Raw genomic sequence first — 14,469 nt, 5'->3', positions numbered from 1 at the left:
CAGCCACTCTGGAAAATAGTATGGAGATTCCTCAAATTTTTAAAAAACTACCCTACAATCCAGCAATTGCAGTACTAGGTATTTACCCAAAGAATACAAAAATACTTCAAAATAATTCAAAGGGTTACATACACCCCAATGTTTATAGCAGCATTGTCTACAATAGTCAAATTATGGAAACAGCCCAAGTTTCCATTGACTGATGAATGGATAAATAATAATGGATAAATATACAATGGAATATTACTGAGCCATAAAACAATAATGAAATCTTGCCATTTGCAACGACCTGGATGAAGCTAGAGAGTATAATGATAACCAAAATTAAGTTAGTCAGAGAAAGACAAATACCATATGATTTCACTCATCTGTGGAATTTAAGAAACAAAACAATCAAAGGTAAAAAAAAAAGAGAGAGAGAGAGAGAGGGGCAAACCAAGAAACAAACTCCTAACTTTAGAGAACAAACTGATGGTTACTAAAGGGGAGGTGGTTGGGGGGATGGGTTAAATAGGCGATGGGGATCAAGGAGTGCACTTGTCCTGATGAGCACCGGGTGATGTATGGAAGTGTTGAATCACTATATTGTACACCTGAAACTAATATAATACTGTACATTAACTGGAATCAAAATTAAAACTTAAAAAAAGTAAAATGAAAGATTGAAAGTATGTGTATTGGCATGTATGTGTATGTATGTCTTCAGATATCTCACACACACACGTAGATCATTATTTGTTGAGCACTTTCCATGATGCATGAGTCCAGGCAGGGGAATAACAGCAGCTTGACTGTGATGAATAAGAAGAGTGTGTAGTAGGTAATGCCTGGTTTCCTGGGACTCAGAGTTTTTGAAGGAAGAGGACACCAATTCCCAAGCCAGCTGATGGAGTCTGATGAGGTATACAGGTGCAGCCCACTGGAGGGTTCATCTAAGTAGGGAATAAAGGTCAGGGCCCTGAGAAGAAATGCCCAGCATGTTCCCACGCCTCCCTGGATTTGGAAAGTATTATTCCTTGTTTAAAACCGAGCTCATGGGGTGCCTGGGTGGCTCAGCTGGTTGAGTGTCTGCCTTCAGCTCGGGTCATGATCCAGGGTCCTGAGATCGAGCCCTGCATTGGGCTCCGTGCTTAGCGGGGATTCTCTTTCTCCCTCTCCCCCTGCCCCTCCTCCTCCCATCACTTGTTCTCTCTCTGTCTCAAATAAATAAATAAAATATTTTAAATAAATAAATAAATAACATAAAACCAAGCTCATGTCACCTCTAAGCCTTTCCTAGATATAGGAAAACTTGGATTCAAATACAATAACGCAGATAATTTTAAAAACAATCTTTAACTCTAGAAATATAAAGAAGTTGTATAACGAAAGGTAATCATAGAGCATCACTTGGTTCAGTTGTGTACAATATTCACATAGTCACAGTAAGGAAAACACAGAATATGGATTTTGAGGAAAAAGATAAAAGAACGAATGGGAGACAATTATCTAGGGAGGCTGAAGCGGAGAAAGGAGGGTAAGTGAACTACAAGTCTTATCTACCATTAGGAAGACAGTAGATGATGTATAAAATTGATAAATCAAAAGGTATTCTTTAAAAATACAGAGAGAAGAAAAGTTAAGAGTTGACAGTATGATTAGAGGAGTGGAGAAGTGACAAGAACTATATTTTGTATAAAATTTGGCATGTTTGGGCCTATATTTGCATATAATATCATGGCATTTTGAAAATTTTTTTAAAGAAGCCTTTCTTGAACTTCCCCATCCTCCCACGTTGAGCCCTGTCTGCACTAACAGTATAAAACAGACACTACATGTCTGCCTCCAGCCTCCCTTCTCAGACTGGAAGAACTCTCTTATTCCTTGCTGTAATGTCAGAGTCATGCCCAGCGTTTAACACCTGAGAGAAGTGCTTAGCACCTATGGGGAAGAATGGATGAATACAGTTAACTTTTGGGACAAACCAGCTGAATAATTGCACATGAGACATAGTCAAGTCTTTTAGGAATAGGAACCACAGAACGATAGTGATGATGTCATTTCTCCACTCCTCTAATCATACTGTCAACTCTTTAACTTTTCCTCTCTCTGTATTTTTAAAGAATACCTTTTGATTTGTCAATTTTAGATAGTGATGCTAATATAATAATATTAATAATTATTATTGGATTGCTAGAAACCCCAATACCTCCATCCCCTATAACCTGGATTTTACCAAGCCCTGATGTTTCATTCACCCTAGGGCATGCCTCCTGGATTCGTCCCTTACATCCCACCTCCTATACTAGCCCTCTACCAGACCCTCCTCACTTCATGCTTAAATGACTGACTGACTGGTCTTTCTGTGCCTCAGTCTATCTCTACTCTACCTCATCCTTCCTCCCACCCCCAAATATTCCTGCATTATGGTTAGTTCAGACTTCCCAGCACTCTACTCTTGTCATATTCTCCTTCAAGAATCAAAGTGATACCTTACCCTCTGGAGTCCAAGGTTCTCCTCCTAATCATTCAATGCCTCCAGAACCTGGCCTTACTGGCCCATCCCACAATTACCTCTCATACCTCTCCAGAGCTCGCCACCCTGCAGGGCAAGCCAGTCTCATTATTGGATCACACACAGTCCTCCTTCCCACCTTTTATTACACCGGACTTTTTTTCACCCCAAAGACCAGAGCATCCCCATGGCCTAAGAATATAATTTTCTGTTGAGATACCTACAAATAGTCTTCATGTATTTAATTAAGAACTTACTGCAATCTCTTTTACTTTTCTACAGTGGAAACCATCTCAGGTTTTCCTTCATAATAAAATCAACATTCCTAAATAGAATTTGCCTTTAAGAATAACATCCTTATTTCCTTTATCAATAAATACAACTTTCAATTTTGACAGATTAATAAAATGAACCTTATGTAAATTGTTCTTCTAATCAAATAATGCAAGAGCCTGATATTTTAAAAGAAGTACAGACAACCTTAAATACTACTTTTCTTTTAACTTTAAAAATTCTTTTCCCTGTTGTCCTGCAATCTTGAATGTGTCTTAATTTCTTACTAAATGATTATTTTCTCCATTTAGAGAATTCATTTGATGAAGTATTGAGGAGTCTAATTGTTTAATGGGCAGAAATTAGTCCCTGCAAGAGTACTTTAAAAACTGGCAAATTCTAGGCATAATTACAAATTCTTTGAAAGAATCTATTTCTGTACAATAGGTTAATTGGTTTTAAGTAGACAGCACTGGCCACAATTTAAACCCAGCTTCCAATTTCATCCATGTTTTTTTTTAACAAATATAAGTGGCTAATTATGATCAAATTAGTCCCCTTGAAGGAACAATTGGCTACTTATCCCTGATTTTCAAGATTTAAGTGGTCTAATGCACCTGCAATTAGCTTCCCACTAGCATACTGCCTACAGATCCAGAGTTATTCCCCAAAGTTGTCAGAATCTTGCCTCATGAGAACTCTACAGCCAGATGACCAATGTCTAGTTTAGATTATGATGACTTCTTTGGAAAAATCAAGGCAATTTTTAAGAAAACTGAAGCCAAAATAGAGATTTGCCTAAGGGAGGAGTTGGGGCTGGTTGATCCAGACAATTGCCTCAATTCTCTGGCCTACCCACATATAGATGATTTGTTCATCTCTGTGATTATAGAAGTACTTACTCTTCTTTTCTTTATTTTAGTGGTGCAATCTATGCATAGACTTGGTGGCATTTACGAGTGAAATATTCAAGGGAGCAGTTTTCCAGTCACTGGATGGAATTATTGTCTCAGCTAACTGTAAGCTGCGGAAGATCTTCACTTTAAAATGCAAGCCTAAAGACACTGCTGATAAAGATGGTATGTTCAAGTTGCTACTGTCAAGATTTTTAAATTCTGCAATGTGCTTAAAATTAGACATACCTTTGGATAGCATGAGTACATGATAATGGTTTTTCTAAATTTATCTTATTTTATTGTGGAAAAACACTTAACATGAGATCTATCCTCAACAAATTTTTAGGTGTAGTATATGTTTTTAGTGACTGTAGGTGCAGTGCTGTAAGCAGATCTCTAGAGCTTATTCATTTTGATCAAAACCCATTGATTAGTAACTCCCCATTTCCCCTTCTCCTCAACCACTGGCAGCCACCATTCCACTCTGATTCCTTGAATCTAACTATTTTAGATACCTTATGTAAGTAAAAGCATATAGTATTTGTCTCTCTATAGTTGGCTTATTTCACTTAGCATAAGTCCTTGTGGTTCATTCATGTTGTAGCATATGTCATTGTTACTCTGAATCACATGTTTATTTTTACTGTAGCTGAATGTCAAAGATATCTTTTTTATTTTTGTGATTATTTTTCTTTTTTTTTATGATAGCACTTACCATGTGAATTAGTCAGGGTTTCTAGTTGCAAGCAATGGAATCCTCTCTGGGTAGTTGAAACAGAAAAAAGAATTTATATAAGGAAATTAGCCAGTTCATAGAATCTCAAGGATACCCAGAAAGTCAGGCTTAGAGGCTACAGGCAAGAACAAACACAACCCCACCACAAGACTGCTCCAAGGAAGACCCCCGGTAGCTACTGAAACTGGACAAAGACTCCCTAAGTCACAGCATAATGCTGGGCTCTAGGTTCCAGAATTTCTATTATTGCTGCCCCGGAAAACTAAATGTCTTCTTCCTCACCACCTTCACCAGAAGTAGACTTTTCATGTTTCTCTCTACTGAACAAAGGCAGACATGGCTGTGTCTGATTTGTAGAGCCTAGATCACATGCTGCAAGGGTGGCTAGCAAAGTGAATATCTGATTCCTGACGAAGGAGATGGGACTCATTGTGTAGCAATGTCACCAAATTAACAGCGGTGTTCAAGAGACGTCAATATTCATAGTGCCTGGGTGGCTCAGTGGGTTGAGCATCTGCCTTTGGCTCAGGTTGTGATCCTGGGGTCCTGGGATCGAGCCCCGAGTTGGGCTCCCTGCTCAGCGGGGAGCCTGCTTCTCCCTCTCTCTCTGCCCCTTCCTCCGCACTCTCTCTCTCTCTCTCTGTCTCATGAATAAATAAAATCTTTAAAAAAAAAGATGTCAACATTTAAAAGGCTCTGCCATTGTCCAGTATATACTATCTCATTACTCTGTGTACGTTTCATGAAGTCATTTGAGAGAAATTACATTTATATATTAATTTTCTAATGATCATGTTAAAATAGAAAAATTAGTTATTCCTAGAAAGATAGGAAATATACACATTATTCATTATATGATTAATAAATACACTCTGCAGATAACTGAACCATCTAGAATTTATAAGATGGCACAAATTCTCCTGCTAAGATAGTCTTAAACAACTGAAAGTATTGAGAGAATACTGATGCTTCCTTTTGATTTTTATTTTTAACAAAATCAATTTTTCTAGAAGCCCAGGAAACAGAGCAACACGTAAGATGGCAAAGGTGATTTCTTAGAAGTTTGTATAAAGTAAACTTCAGACTTATGCTCTGTCTGGATGAGTGTCTGAGAAATCCTTGTGTGGTTCACTCTTTGGAATAGGACACTGTGCCTATAAATTTCATTTGATAATAAAACACAGCAGTGCATTAAGAGCTCCCCAGAGAGATCACAAGCCAGGAAGTGCAGTCACTCATCTTATGTACCATTTAAAGGCTATACAAGAAAGTGAAAGCCTTCATTTAAAAAAAAATATCACCCAGCTAATAAGAAACCTCAAAATTTATAGAAGTATATGTGCATTCTGTATCAGATCATAGGGGGTGAATCATAACCTGATTAGTATTTTTAAATAAATGTAAGGAAAAAAGTGTATCAAAATATGGCATATTAAATGCAAGTTTTTATCTCTGATCCTTCCTCAAGCCCCACTAAAATTACAGGAATAAAAATGGTGATAAACCCACCAGGATGAAGAGGATGGGAGAGTAGAAAACAATAGGCAAAGTGTGTTCATAAATTTTGTAAGATTGAGGAGTGACAACTAACTTAGAAGACCAGAGAAAGCTGAAACTATTGGGTTTACAGAAAGGTTTGCCAATGAGATTCATAACATAGAACCTCAGAGGGACTCAAGAATTGGCAGCTCTAGGTACTGTCAAAGGCAGGAGAAGAGGTGTGGCTAAAAACAAGGAGATCAGTTAAAATTCTATACGGGTTGCTATAGGATCCCAGATCCCCCTTCCAACTACAAATAAGCAGACAACAGGATATTTATTTTCTGGAGGAACTGAACCAGAGAACTTCTCAGCTCAGATACATTGGGTACATGGTAGATAGACACCAAAACTAACAGCAAGAAAGAAATAGATAAAGGAATACATATATGTTTTTCTCAGTTAAGAAAACATACTGCATCTATAAAATAGGAATAATTTGTTCTTGGCTGTATTTCAGTAAGCATTTTGTTAAAGTTTATTACATTATAAGTTTTTTATGTAATTCAGAAACATTTACAAATCATAGGTGTACAGCTTTAGGAATTAACACAAAGTGAAAACATTTCTGTAACCACCACCCAGATCAAGAAATAGAACATTACAAATATCTCAAAAACCCTACTTAAATCTCCTCCCAATTATGACCCTCTCTCTTCTTAGAGAGGTAACTCTCTCCTGACTTCTAACACTACAAATTAATTTTACCTATTTTTGACGTTTATTTAAATAAAATCATATGGTACATATTCTTTCATATATACATTCTTTAACAAAACACTGTGTGAGATTCTTCTATATTGTTTATTTAATTACTGTACAGTATGCCATGTGTGAATGCCCCACAGTTTGTCTATTTTAGGCAATTTTGAATATTACTGCTGGAATCATTCTACATTTCTCTTGGAGCATCTAGGTAGGCTTTCTTTGGATATTTATCAAGGAGCTGAATGAACACATTTTCAGCATTCTTAATTTCAGTTATTATATTTTTGATTCTAGAATTTCTGTTAGATTCTTTTTTATAGTTTCCATTCCTCAGCTGAAATTCTCTATCTCGTTATCTAATTTCTCAAATATATTAATCAAAGTTATTTTAAAAAGCCTTGGCTCACAATTCCAATATCTGTCTCTCCTGTGGCTCTGTTTTTATTGTCTGTTTTTCTCTTGTCCTTGTATCCTGACCTGTCTAATAAGTTTTGAGTGAATAAGTTTCATATCACTGGACATTTCAACTCAGAAACTATACAGCTATTTTGAGACTCTGTATTGTATTGTCTTTCCCCAGAGACTTAGAATCAAAAGAAAAAAAAAATGTTTAAAAGAAACCCAAAAGACTGAAAATAGGATCAAAATGTTAAGAATATTAGAAGTTAGTTCAAGAGGACCACCAGCAGAGTAATAGGATTCTAAGATGAGAGGCTAGAGAAAGCAGGAAGGATGATATATAGGAAGATTTCCCAAGGGGCGCCTGGGTGGCTCAGTCGTTAAGCATCTGCCTTCGGCTCAGGTCATGATCCCAGGGTCCTGTGATCGAGCACCACATTGGGCTCCCTGCTCAGCAAGAGGCCTGCTTCTCCCTCTCTCACTCCCCTTGCTTGTGTTCCTTCTCTTGCTGTGTCTCGCTCTGTCAAATAAATAAATAAAATCTTTAAAAAAAAAAAAGGAATATTTCCCAAAATTAAAGGCCAGGTATTTTCACATTGATGTAGCTCATCAAAAACAGAAAATGAAAAAGAAAACGAAAAGAAAAAAAGAACCACCGTTGTATAATTTAAGAATAGAAGGGAGAAAGAGAAAAGATTACTTAAGCTTCCAGAATTTTTTTAAAATTCAAGTTGCATACAAAGGAGAAGGAATGAAAATAATGATGTCTGACTTCACACAACAACATTAGATCGTAGAAGACCTTAAAACTATGACTTCAAAAGTCTAAGGAAAAATGATTTTCAACTTAGAATTCTATACCCATCCAGTCAATTATTTTTGTCTTCCAAATAATTATTTAAATTTTAGTTAGTTAACATATAGTATAATATTGGTCTCATGAGTAGAATTTAGTGACTCACCCCTTACGTATAACACTCAGTGCTCATCATACAAGTGCATTCCTTAATACCCAATACCCATTTAATCCATCCCCCACCCACCTCTTTCCATCAACCCTCAGTTTGTTCTCTATCGTTAGGAGTCTCTTATGGTTTGCCTCCCCCTCTCTCCTCTTTCTTTTCTTTTTCCACATGTTCATCTGTTTTGTTTCCTAAGTTCCACAAATGAGTGAAATCATATGGTATTTGTCTTTCTCTGACTTATTTCACTTAGCATGATACACTCTAGCTTCATCCACATCACTGCAGATGGCAAAATTTCATTCTTTTTTATGGCTCTTGATGACTACAGTAATATAGTCATAGTTTGGTTATTGTTAATAATGTCGTTTTAAACATTGGGGTGAATGCACCCCTTCAAATCTGTATTTTTGTGTCCTTTGGGTAAATACCTAGTAGTGCAATTCCTGAATTGTAGGGTAGTTCTATTTTTAACCTTTTGAGGAACCTCCAGACTGTTTTCCAGAGCGGCTGCACCTGTTTGCATTCCCACCAACAGTGTTAAGAGGGTTCCCCTTTCTCCACATCCTCACCAACATCTGTTGTTTCCTGTGTTGTTAATTTTATCCATTCTGACAGGTGTGAGGTGGTATCTCATCATGGTTTCGATTTGTATTTCCCTGATAATGAGTGATGTTAAGCATTGTTTCATGTTTCCGTTAGCCATCTGGATGTCTTCTTTGGAAAAATGTTTATTCATGTCTTCTGCCCTTTCTTAATGGGATTATTTGGTTTTGGGGTGTTGAGTTTGATAAGTTCTTTACAGACTTTGGATACTAACGCTTTATCAGATATGTCATTTGCAAATATCTTCTCCCATTCTGTAGGCATGCCTTTTCGTTTGTTGATTGTTTCCTTCACTCTGCAGATGCTTTTTATCTTGATGAAGTCCCAATAGTTCATTTTTGCTTTTGTTTTCCTTGCCTCTGGCAACGTGTCTAGTAAGAAGTTGCTATGGCTAAGGTCACAGAGGTTGCTGCCAGTGTTCTTGTCTAGGATTTTGATGGATTCCTGTCTCACATTTAGGCCTTTCATCCATTTGGAGACTATTTTTGGGAATGGTGTAAGAAAGTGGTCCAGTTTCATTCTTCCGCATATTGCTGTCCAGTTTTCCCAACACCATTTGTTGAAGAGACTGTCTTTTTTCCATTGGATATTCTTTTCTGCTCTGTTGAAGAATAGTTGACCATATAGTTGTGGGTCCATTTCTGGGTTCTCTGTTCTGTTCCGCTGATCTATGTGTCTGTTTTTGTGTCAGTGCCATAGTGTCTTGATGACTACAGTAATATAGCTTGAAGTCCAGAATTGTGATGCTCCTGCTTTGCTTTTCTTTTTTAGGATTGCTTGGGCTACTCAGGTCTCCTGTGGTTCCGTATTTTTCCAAAATAGGAAGTCAGAGATATTATCTAAAGCAAAAGTGCAGAAATGTCAATATAAGGCTATTATTTATAAACAGAGAAGTACCAGAAGATTTAGAAGCTATTGCTGAAAGGCTTGAGAATAGTTGCTTCTGCATTGCAGGACTAGGGGATGTGTGAGGTGGGGGGCAACAGTTAGGGAATGATGACTTTTTCTCATAATTATAGTACCATTTGTATTTTTGAACAATATACATATATTTTGTTTTATAATTAATTTTTTTAAGTGAATAGATAATCTATAAAATTCCGAGAACAAACATTGGCACGATTTCTTTTAGAAGGCCTGAAAAAAAGTCTTATGAATGTGGCATCTCAGATTGCCTAAAATGTTCTGAGTAGACTTGGGGAAGCATGGTGTGGTTCAGGTGCTGTGGAATTTAACCCCACATTCCTCATTTAGCTTCCAGGACTTAACGTTGCACAAGTGCTCACCCTGTCTCTATGCTTCAATTTCTGCATCAGTAAAATGAGTTAAAGTAAAATACTATTACATTCCCACTGAAAGCATGAAGTGTATAAAGCGAGTACATCTTGGAGAAGTTAAATTGATATTGTAGAGACTAAAAACACAGATTAATGGTCCCACAGTTTATTGCTGTGATCACGTACCAACTTTGTGCTTTGTGTGAGTTCTGAACATCTCTGAGCATTATTTCCTCATTAGTTATTATAAGGTTGTTTTGAAGATCCAATAAACTATAAATATATATGTGAAAAGACATAAACTATAATTCATTGTGTAGATGCTACCATTTATCTGCCTCCTATAATCAGGCACTGGGATGACACAGCCTATGCTTCGAGGAACTTGGGATCTCTCAGGGAAATTTACATGTACATATTGATTGTTATACCTGGAGGAAACTTCCCTAATGGGCTTAACAAGCACTGGGAGGAGAGTTGGAGCACTTAACTCTCACTTGATAGAGCCACTTGGAGAGGCACTTGGATGTCACAGACCTACCTAGTTACAAAAAACTTGACTAACATAAGGTTGCCAATTTTTAAATTCACCAAATCAGGGCATTAAAACCGACAAACACACAAGAAAAACTACAATTATTCTAATCATTTAATTAATTGGAAAGACATTTAAACACACACACACATTAGGAAGGTGTTAATTTCAGAATAAAGGCTGACATTTTCACCACAGACCAGTGAAAATGATTTCATGGGTCAGTATCTGTCCATGGAGCAGATACTCCATAGAGCAGTCTATACTCACCTAAAGAAATAAATTTTCCAAACTATATCCTGAAGGAAAAATAACAATTTCTCAACTAATGAAATAATTTTTCAGGTAATGGAAGTAGACAACAAGAAAGGAAGGCATTTCAGGAAAAGGGAAGATTGTGTATGTATAAAGGCATGGCATCATGAATAGATCTGATGCATTCAAGGAACAGGGAGTTCAGTATGGTACATGGCAGAGGTGGGAGGTGTAATTTAATATAATAATATTTTATTACTAGGCTGCATACTTTGACATAAAGAGGTGGAGCAAGTTTCCTGTCCTCAGAGTTCTCTGTGTAATTTTAGACAGCAGAAAAGTAAACACTGCAAGAGTTCATTTTCAAGACAATTTGATAAAAGAGGACAAAGGGGACAACACAGTATGGGGCAAATTGAGTGTCCCCGGACAAGGAGGTTGGCAACAGAAGTGATAACAATGATGATGGTGCTAATAGAAGCAGTAGGTGTTCTAAACACTTTATATATATGAACTTAATTTAATGCTCATACAAACTTTATAAAGTGTTTGTTATTATCATTCCCATTTTACAGATAAGGAAACTTAGGCACAGAGAAGTCAAATAGTGTGTCCAGTGTCACACAATTGTTAAGTAGTAGAGGCAGGTTTTGAACCCTGGTAGTAGGACTCAAGTTTATACTCCTAATTACTACAGTGTTCTGCCTTTCTTGGGAGGATGGAAGGGAGGGGAAATTTAAAGAAAGAGAGAGACAGAAGACAACATCATGGAATAAGAATGCCAGGATTTGGTGACTGGCTGTGTTAAGGGTGTCTGTATTCAATAAGTAATGGATGTCCCTTCATCTTTCATACTGAAGGTAGAGGGAGGGGACATTTTCTTCTGCAAAGACAGTTCTGTTAGTCATAAGGTTGAGACTTTTATCATAGGAAACTCTTTTACCTGTTTCTTACATTTCGTTCTGAGATTCAATTTAAACATACTGTATTAAATGCTTGCTTAAGCTCAGTACCCCATTGCCCTTAGTTTATTTAAGCCGCTACATTTCACTCTAGAACCTCTTAAACTCACCCAAGCTAGAAAATGTTGCCTAATTCCATTGCTGTTCTCTGTTCACACAGTGGGATATAACAGAAAGTGAATTATTGGGACCCTAGAACAAGAAATTAACCAGTTTTTCACTTGCCCAGAGGAATGGCTGATGCTGGACAAGTAGCAAAGCATGCTGATTCAATTGAATTTATGACATAATTTTATGGTTCCTGAGGAAACGTGGATGGGCATTTTTAGGCATTTGCATGACTGAATTATTGATTAACTTAAATCATTACTACATTTAAAAAAAATCATAACTTGGGGTGCCTGGGTGGCTCAGTCGTTAAGTGTCTGCCTTCGGCTCAGGTCATGATCCCAGGGTTCTGGGATCAAGCCCCGCATCGGGCTCCCTGCTCAGCAGGAAGCCTGCTTCTCCCTCTCCCACTCCCCCTGCTTGTGTTCCCTCTCTTGCTGTGTCTCTCTCTGTCAAATAAATAAATTAAATATTTTTTAAAAATCATAACTTAAATCATTCTGTATTTAAAAAAAATATATGTACAGATAGTTAGATACGAGAAAAACAAGAGAACCAAGAGAAGAGAGGAAAGAACACATGATTATCCACTAAGTAGGGACTTATGCTCTGCCAGTGATGATTTTACAGGTCTCCTGACACCCCAGTTCAGTGCTTTCTAAAATATCAGCACTTGGGCATATGTGTTCTGTGTTCAGAAATGCAAGAAGAGAATAATTAAAAGAATGATTTCAAACTGAGAGTCCCTTGAAGGCATAGGTTAAGTCTCCATATTTTTACCTCTAGCACATGACCTGGCACCGGTAATCTGTCATACACGTTTGATGAATTAATGAAGTAAGAGTGGGCTAATTGTTTGTTCAATTATTTATTCAGTCATTCTCTCTCTTCGTAAGCCTTTATTGAATGTCAAGCAATGTGAAGAAAATTATCCCTTCAAAGGCCACAGAAAAAAAACTAGAAATACTGATGATATATTGCCTTAATAGACTCATGGAGTGGGGAAGAGCCTTAGAGACCATGTAATCCAATGTCCTAATTACACAGAGAGGAAACAAGATCCATGGAAATAAGGCATCTTGTGCTGAGGTCCCAGAAGGTGGAACTCTAGGCCAAGCCTCTGGCTGTTTCTTCCTCAACAGTATACATATTTACCTTCCTCAATAACTGGAATGCTTTAGTGTTTTTAATAATCAGCACTGTTGAGTGTTTTCCTGCCTCTCTATCTCCAGGTCAGATGATGCACATCATATTCAGATCTTTTCAGTTTAAGGCTGCATTTCTACTCCTTCCTGCAGCGGAGTTGAACTCAGATTGCCCTTGCCTAGTAAACCACCCCAGGGCAAGAAAAAAGGGCTAAGATTTCAGCATAGCAGAGGTGCCCAGCAAATAGTAGATCCCACAAAAGTGGGTTATGAGTATCTATATATCAAGACACAGACTTATTCTGATTAAAATATCAATTGTATTTTATAAGTAGGTATTGTAAATATTATTTTTATTAGAACTTCATATCCTAAAAATTCTAAGGATAATAATTCCACTTATAATGTCATCCCAAATAAATAAATACCTAGGAATAAACTTAATCAAGAAGATGAAAAACTTGTTCACTGAAAACTATACAACATTGCTAAAGGAAGTTAGAGAAGACCTAAGTGAATGGAAATAAATACATGTGATGTGTATGGATTGAAAGACTTGATGTTGTTAAGATGTTGGTATGACCCAAAGAGATCTAGAGATTCAGTGCAGTCTCTCAGTATTTCAATGGCCTTTTTTGCAGAAATGAAAAAGCTAATCCTCAAGTTCATATGGAATTACAAGGGGACCAAAAGAGCCAAAAACAATCTTGAAAAAGAAGAACAAATTTGGAGGATTCACACTTCCCAATTTCAAAACTTAATTCAAGAGTTGCAGTAATCAAAACAGTTTGGTATAGTTAGAATGGACATATACACCAATGGAATAGAATTGAGTCCAGAAATGAATCCATACATCTAATTTTGACAGGGGTGCCAAGAACATTCAATGAGGAGAGAGGAGACTCTTTAACAAATGGTTCTGGACAATTGGATATCCACACACAAAAGAATGAGTGTGGACCCCTACCTCATGCCATATATAAAAACTAACTCAAATGGATCAGTGACCTAAATATAAGAGCTAAATAAAACTCTTAGGAAAAAAGTAGAGCTTAATCTTCATGACCTTAGATTTGGCAATGGATTCCTAGATATGACCCCAAAGCACAACAGCAAAATTTTAAAAATAGATAAATTGGACATTAAAATTTCAAACTTCTCTGTATCAAAGAACACTATTAAGAAATTGAAAAGACAACCTACAGAATGGGAGAAAATATTTGCAAATCATATATCTGATAGGATAAATATTCTGATTCTACATATAGAGAGTATATATATGGAATATTCTGATATCTTCCAGTATCTGAAATATGTAAAGGACCCTTACAACTTGACAACAGAAAGACACACAACCCAATTAAAAAATGGTTGAAGGACTTAACTACTGTAGGTATTTGTCCAAAGAAGATATACAAATCGTTGGCAAACATATGAAAAATTGCTCAGTGGCATTAGTCATTAGGGAAATGCAAATCAAAACCAAAAGGAGATACCACTGCACTCACTAGGATGGCTATAATTTTTTTTAATAGAAAACAAGTGTTGGGGGCACCCGGGTGACTCAGTCGTTA

At 36.9% G+C, this 14,469-nt stretch overlaps 1 protein-coding gene and 1 long non-coding RNA gene across 12 annotated transcripts in view; one reads left to right on the top strand and one right to left on the bottom strand.

Annotated features, from left to right (window-relative positions):
* The window catches only part of LOC113918799, a 40,278-nt gene extending 37,734 nt beyond the window's left edge, over nt 1-2,544 (bottom strand). Inside the window, exon 1 of the long non-coding RNA XR_003518689.1 lies at nt 2,477-2,544. This is a non-coding gene — a long non-coding RNA (uncharacterized LOC113918799). The remainder of the gene's footprint in view (nt 1-2,476) is intronic.
* CFAP20DC (CFAP20 domain containing) overlaps nt 1-14,469 on the top strand; it is a 266,758-nt gene that overhangs the window by 118,733 nt on the left and 133,556 nt on the right. For 10 of the 11 annotated variants that reach the window (XR_003518687.1, XR_003518688.1, XM_027587613.1 and 7 more), the window contains exon 6: nt 3,690-3,846. Coding sequence is in view for 9 of the 11 variants with exons in the window: in XM_027587613.1 (XP_027443414.1) it covers nt 3,690-3,846 (157 nt within the window). In the remaining 2 variants the exon portion in view is untranslated. Of the gene's footprint in view, nt 1-3,689; nt 3,847-13,536; nt 13,689-14,469 lie in introns of those variants that run through there. The other variant, XM_027587620.1, reaches the window with a different exon arrangement.

This window comes from Zalophus californianus, chromosome 1 (genome assembly GCF_009762305.2).
Source record: "Zalophus californianus isolate mZalCal1 chromosome 1, mZalCal1.pri.v2, whole genome shotgun sequence".
Taxonomy (NCBI): domain Eukaryota; kingdom Metazoa; phylum Chordata; class Mammalia; order Carnivora; family Otariidae; genus Zalophus; species Zalophus californianus.
This window is presented reverse-complemented; position numbering and strand designations above follow the sequence as displayed.